The sequence below is a fragment of the Symphalangus syndactylus genome, chromosome 3 (assembly GCF_028878055.3).
Source record: "Symphalangus syndactylus isolate Jambi chromosome 3, NHGRI_mSymSyn1-v2.1_pri, whole genome shotgun sequence".
NCBI classification, from domain to species: Eukaryota; Metazoa; Chordata; class Mammalia; order Primates; family Hylobatidae; genus Symphalangus; species Symphalangus syndactylus.
Genome location: NC_072425.2, coordinates 90,041,210 through 90,048,135, shown reverse-complemented (window position 1 = coordinate 90,048,135; position 6,926 = coordinate 90,041,210). Strand labels below are relative to the sequence as shown.

Sequence of the window (6,926 nt, the reverse complement as noted above, 5' to 3'; positions counted from 1 at the left end):
GCTATTGGGGAAGCCATTTCTGTATTATAATGAAAAGAAAGCCAATACCATATGTAGTTTCAAAGCACATCATTTTATTATAGACATGTCAGTAGAGTTATCATTTCATGTTCCACTTCCAAACCATTGTGTGTGTATATATACATACACATGTATGTATATATATATACATACACATGTATGTATATACATATACATACACATACGTATATATACACATATACATACACATATGTGTATATACACACACATACATACACATATGTGTATATATATACACACATACACATATGTGTATATATATACACACATACATACACATATGTGTATATATATACACACATACACATATGTGTATATATATACACACATACACATATATGTTTAAAATTTCCAAAGAGAGCCCAGTTTTATTCTTTTATGCTTATAATACCTCTACTTATTTGATATGGTCCAAAGTATACCACCACTCCAGTTTCACATAGTTTTTCTAATTTAATATCACCTTACTTTCTCCCAAGGATAGGCTCATACTAAAACTATAAGGTAGTCACTTAAAACATTCCAGCATATGGTTCAATGTATTGTCCAAATTAAAGTTTCAAGCACTTGAACAATATCTTCCTAACATCCCCCACTTATCTAAAAAAGAATCGCTGCACATCCCAAGTAAATCATTCTAAACTCAATTCTGAAAACACTAGGTAGAAATAATCATATTTAAAAATATATCTATACTTGGTTAAATATATACTGTAAACTATTTGAATAATTGTGATGATGCCGTCTCTTTTTAACTATACATCAAAGTGATATGCCTCCTTTTGTCCTTTAATGTGTTATGTTATAGATCAGTTCAAAAGGCATACAACATTTTTCTGATGTATTATAATTTTGTATTGAACAAACATGTTTATAGAGAAATGCTACTGAAAATTAGAGTCAGTGTTTATTCTTTCAGTACAAAACTACATCCTTGCATGAATTCAGTAAGATCATACACACACAGATATCTTCATGATGTAATTTAGATTTTCACTGGCAAAGGTCATGCCTGTTTGTGGCATTGAATGAATAGTTATGATGTTGATTCACTATATGAGGTTGCATTTATGGACAACTTCTGTAATCTACTAGGCAATGAAGTTATCCAGAGGAATTGGGAGACTTCAAAAACTGCACCAAACAAGAAGAGTCCAGTTATTTCTCTTGAATAGATGACAGCCAGAATTTTAAGTGAGCTGATTTAAATAGGTTAAATGATGATCATGTTGCTATAAAAACAAAAGACCTACAAATTTTCATTAACTTGAATTATTATTACTGTGTTAGCACAATTAAAACTCATGTTTTGTTTATAAATTATATTCTCATACTGGATACTAAATATTTTAATTTACCTTTGGTTCAATAAGTAACTCATAAAAATGACTTGAAAATTGATTAGATTTGGGGAAAAAGAAAAGTATACAATATAGTGAGATTTATGTATTTAAAAATAATAGATTTCTTTGTCTGTTGCCAGAGGTTATATTCTCATAAATATATTCAGATATATGTTGTTTTTTCACTTATATGTGTTGTTCTTGTTTGATATTTTAACATTCCATTATTAGAGGAAAGGATTGAATCTAGCTATATAAAGGTTAGCCTATCTTTTCACTTTTTCCTGAAAGAATTCTTTCAGGATCTTTGGATATAGGCTTTCTTATATATGGACTCCCTATATTATTTCATGAGAATTGTAAAACAAAACATCTAAATTAGATTATAGCAAAGGTAATTATAACTTCATTGTTGGGGGGTTACATCATCTGCCCTTTTGTATCATTTAATTGGACTGCAAGGTGTTTGAAATATCAATATCATCAATAATTTTAAGTCATGATGTCTTTATAAATATGGAAGTATGTCATTAAAGTCATGTTCGTTTATAAATTAATTTTAATTGCTATACATAAATACTATAATCATAGTGAAATAGTCAAATAAGTAGTCTATCTGTACACTACACTATTCAGACCACTCATCTTCATAAATATCAGCCACAATGATATTTACACAAAACCTAATTAAAAGAAGAAAAATGGGCAATTTTAGTAGAAATTAAACATGTGGTTTTGTGGGCATAGAAGAGCCTTGAGCAATTGCCTTCCCATTTCTATTGGAGTAGAATCTTAATATTACCCCGACAGCATCACAATTTCTTTTCTAATACCTATTTACATTCATGTATGCTATAATATATGCTGTATACATGTTCTATATTTACAGTATATATACACACATTCACACACATACTTTATTCTTAGGCTCATTCATGAACATGCAGATCAATCTGCACAGTATGATCAAAACATGTTTATTTTCTTAAATGATATTCACATATAACTTCTCACTCTTTGTGCAAAAATGCAAAAATACCATATAGATTAGTATTCTCTCTCTCTAAAAAGTCTCTTTTTTATGCTTGAGGTTTTTTGTCATTTACAAATAAATTATGAAATATATTTCATTCATAAGTTGAAAATAATTACAACGTTTTTATAACAAGGCATTACTGAGGTTTTGAATTGTAGCATCCTTGAAGCCATCTGTCTTTCAAAACAAAGACATCAATAAGTTATTTTTATTTCTTGACATTTGCACTTTTCAATTACTCATATGAAATATGTCATTACAAATATAATAATCATGCTAGTCAAATAGTGTTTGTATAGAATATGCATTTTATTTCTGTTTTATTATTTCTTTTTCCTGAAAAGTCTTCTTTAGAACAATCTGGAAAGCATCTTGAAATTATTGTACTAGAATGTTTCTGGAAAGTTTTTTACCCCATAAAAAAGGGTGGAGAAACCAGTGAGGCAATATATTTTTTAGGAAGAATAATTTTAGTGGATGCTCAGGAGAGATAAATGCAAATGCAAAAACTGTTTTATTTTCTAGTCCTTTGGTGTCTCATTGCCTCATGAAAATCCTAAAAAGTGTTCAATTCTTTAAAACATTGATTATACTCTTCCATTAAATATCAGCTGTGGTCCTCCATTGCTCATGTTGTCTGTCATTTCCTGTTAGAAAAATGACATGATTAATTAAAATTCGCTTTCAGAGTAAGACATTGTTTTCGTTAATGAGTTTGCAAAACAGAAATTTCAATCCATTGAAAAACTTGCTAAGTTTTGGGGAAAGACAAGGATATTGCTGTTATATTTGAGGACCTAAAATTTCATGGCATCTTGGAGCACATGAGAATGCTGAAGTAAGAATCAGTTAGACCAAAATATTCTATCCACAACAACAGTCCATTCTCTCCCCACTTTCCTGAGTTTCCTCTTTCTTTCTTCAACTCAGTTTTGGAAAGACCTCGCCTAGAAGGAAGAAGATGGTTAAATGCGCAAGTTTTTCTAATGCACAGACTCTGCTGAGCATGTCAACAAAGTGCCAATGCATTCTAGAGGTGACCTTTATTCTATAGGAAAATGTGTGGCCTTTTTGCTAAGAACAGAAAAAGGCCTACAAGGGCATTATTGCTCATTTGTAACTATGGATCACTAAAAAATCATAGTGGGAAAGATTGTTTTTCATGACACTATCACTCTTCCAGTAAGAAGCAAAAACAGTGAAGTCTCTTAACATGTTTTTAATGGATCAATTACTAAAAAGTTAATAAGTAAAACTGTATAGAAAAGCACGAAAATATAGATACAAAGGACAAACTAGCATTAAAAGTTTCATTTTCGATTATATGAAATACATTATGAAAAATTCTGATGCTTTTAATTCATATGTTTTATTAAATATTAAATCCTTCCCAACACAATAAAAAGTAATGGGATATGAAGCCCATTCATATTGTAATGGTTAGAGCACCATACTAAAAATATGTTGATAAAATTATCTAAAAATAAATTGGCAGCATCTTTCCATGCTTGAACAAGCCTATTTGCAACAGAGCAGAAAAAAAAAAATTACAAGTGGAAATTATTTTCTCAATTATTTTATTTCTATCTATTTCTATCTAGCTCTGTTTGGAGAATCTGCTAGAGATGTACATGGTGAAATTCTCCTAGAGATGTATGTGATGAAAAATCTGAAAATATATTACGGTTATGTGCTGGAATTAAGCGTATAGCTCAGAAATCTGATTTGAGGCTTCACTGAGGAACTCACCATTGATGGCAAAATAGGTAGAATCACCCCCCACCCCCAATGATCTTCAACAAAATTTACTTTTCCTATTTTACCTACTAGGAGAAAAATCAAATTTCTAATAAATTTACATAAACCCGTTAGGAGCCTTTTCTCCTTCTACAATGACTTTCCACTCAAAAACTGCTTAGAAATGATAAAAAGTTAATCTGTTATATTAACCTTTTATTGCAGAATTTAGTAAAACAATTTTTTAAAATTTTACAAAAAAAGAATTTTCTTAACTGAATTCACTCTACCATAAACACAGTAAAATCACTGATAGGAAAGAAGAGTGAAAATTAGTTTTAAAATGAGTGAGTCTCCAGTTTGCAAAAAAAATTGCAAATAGGCATCCTTAATTTAATAGGAAGATTGTGGTTTAAATTTGGGCTGGACCAATGTGACTATTTGCAAATGGGCTTTCTGCAAATGGGCCATAGTATCCATGTGACTTTCTGTATGTCCAATTACTTTGTTTGAGCAAACCAAGAACCATTACTATTTATTTTTAGCAATTTGAAACATGGGAACTAAATTTAAAATGTATCACATAAGATAATTTTACAAGAAGAATCTTTTCATACCAAAATTTTACTGTATGAGTGTCCAACTTTGGCCATCTTCTCATGCAATTTTAGCATGAGGGAAATACACAGTTTGTCTTTATCCAGACATATCTATTATTAAAAACAGAACTCTGGCCCATGAATGATTATACTGAGTCAGAATCATGAAGTAGTAGACAATAAAAGGAGTCATGAATCATCCAAGCAGAAATGTGTTTGGATGCTTATAGGCAGGCTGAGTATTTTAAATACTCAACCAACTTTCAAGCTGCAAGACTCGGCCATGTAGGTTTATGTCAGCTCTGCAAAGTAAGCGCTTATGAAAGCGATACTTTGAGAAACATTAAACAACATCAGTTCAGACTGAACTGTTGACATCATGGCTTTCTGGAAGGGGTAGTGCTTTCTGCAGCGACATTACAACACGGTAACTCCCTAGAAATCAGCGTACCTTGTAGGTAACTCTGGTGTCGGGGGCACCACCGGGCAGCTGGGCAAGTCGGTTATTTCAATAGCCCTCAATCTCTAATATAAATATAACAATCATACAATAAATATTGCACAAATATATACAGAAAACTAAATCAGACTAGTATAAAATAAAGCACAAAAGAGCCACTATTCATATATACATATAAAATGATCATCTATTTTTAACAATCATTTCTTTAAATTACTGGAGTCTTGCTATGTATATTATTAATTCTTTAATGAAGGACATGCATAGCTCTGTTTAAAATTGCTTTCTTGAGTCAATTTGAGAACACTTGCTCTCCTTATTTGAATGTATAGATGATACACAAAATGGAAACACTACAGAATACATATTTTTCCTTCAAAATAACATTATAAAGAAATGTGCAGTAAGTCTTGCTATTATTACTTCTTCTTTGTGCTTATGCAATTTTATTTCCATGATATGAAGCAAAATATAATGTGGCCATTACCTTGGTGAGTTTATTTTACAAATGTTTCCTCTTTTCTCTACTAGATCCAGTAGCAGAAACTGAATTAAGGAATACGTGCAAAATGTAATAGAAACACAGACATCATACTATACCATTTATCCTTTTATACAATTAATTTAACTTCCTATTTATATGGGTTTCATGAAACAATTATGCAAGGACAACTGTTTAAAATACAGGCAAAGCTATCCAAATGTGCATAAGTTTACATGAGAATTAAATGAAGCTTTATACGGACTGTAATATCTGCACTGATAGACAAGGCTTTTTGTCACCTTATTAAAAAGCCCCTTTATACTTGAAGATCAAATTTACATAATCAGATGCATCTCCTTAAAAGAACAAGGGAAGAGCTAGAAAAGGCAATTCATGCAATTTCTAAAACTGGCATTATTGAGTGGAGAGTGTATTTAGTATCTGTGTTTTTCCTCAGTATAATACATAAAAATCCATATTTATAAGGTATTCAATATTTTATGAAATACTATTTTAGGCACTGTGTTTTTGAATAGACAGAGAGACTACAAAATTTTGTTGAAAATAGGTGTGCCCATGAATTGCAGAGAAAAAAATAAAATCTCTATTCTTAACCCAATCGAGCCAAATATATAAAATCTGATTCCTCAAATTATGATCTAAAGTTTCAAGTTGATTCACCCAGAGTGGACTTCAGTCTTCATCATGTGCTAGCAGTGAGAGGATAAGGTACAAAACTCACTTTCTCAGCCATTTCATGAGAGTGATGCAGGGAATGCTCCCTTTCTGAGAACATCCTCCTCTGTTCGTAACTGGCTAGTCGACAAGTGAGCCAGGAAGAGAGAGTGCAGCCCCCGATCCCAATGCACGCGAGAGACATGGAGGCAAGGTGCAGAGGGTATAGGGAGGAAGTTTTCTTTGTGACCGCCCGGAGGAACTGAAAATTCAGGATGCCCCCAATGAGTCCACAGATACAGCAGGCTGAAAAGAGGATCATCTGATAAGAAAAAGAAAGGCAGCGTTAAAGTTGAAAAGGCAAACCTGACCAGAACACAGTTGCCCTGTCGGGCTGCACGTCAACGATGACTAACCTACAATAAAGAAGAAAAAGTGGTTTTGGTGCTTCACAGAGGACAGGAGATTTTTTTTTTTTTTTTTTTTAGCCAAGTTTCTATTCACTGTGACTCACTGTAGACAGAGGGAGTATACCACAGTGTTTCAGAAA

The 6,926-nt window shown here is 31.9% G+C and overlaps 1 protein-coding gene across 4 annotated transcripts in view; it reads right to left on the bottom strand.

Annotated features, from left to right (window-relative positions):
* Positions 1 to 343: 343 nt before the first annotated feature.
* The window catches only part of TMEM196 (transmembrane protein 196), a 53,196-nt gene continuing 46,613 nt past the window's right edge, over positions 344 to 6,926 (bottom strand). For 2 of the 4 annotated variants that reach the window (XM_055272490.2, XM_055272491.2), the window contains exons 3-5: positions 6,444 to 6,698; positions 5,209 to 5,282; positions 2,976 to 3,068 (exon numbers count right to left, since the gene is read on the bottom strand). In XM_055272490.2, the coding sequence (XP_055128465.1) occupies positions 3,062 to 3,068; positions 5,209 to 5,282; positions 6,444 to 6,698 (336 nt within the window). In that variant the 3' untranslated portion in view covers positions 2,976 to 3,061. Of the gene's footprint in view, positions 3,069 to 5,208; positions 5,283 to 6,443; positions 6,699 to 6,926 lie in introns of all 4 variants that reach the window. The other 2 variants (XM_055272492.2, XM_055272494.2) reach the window with 1 other exon arrangement.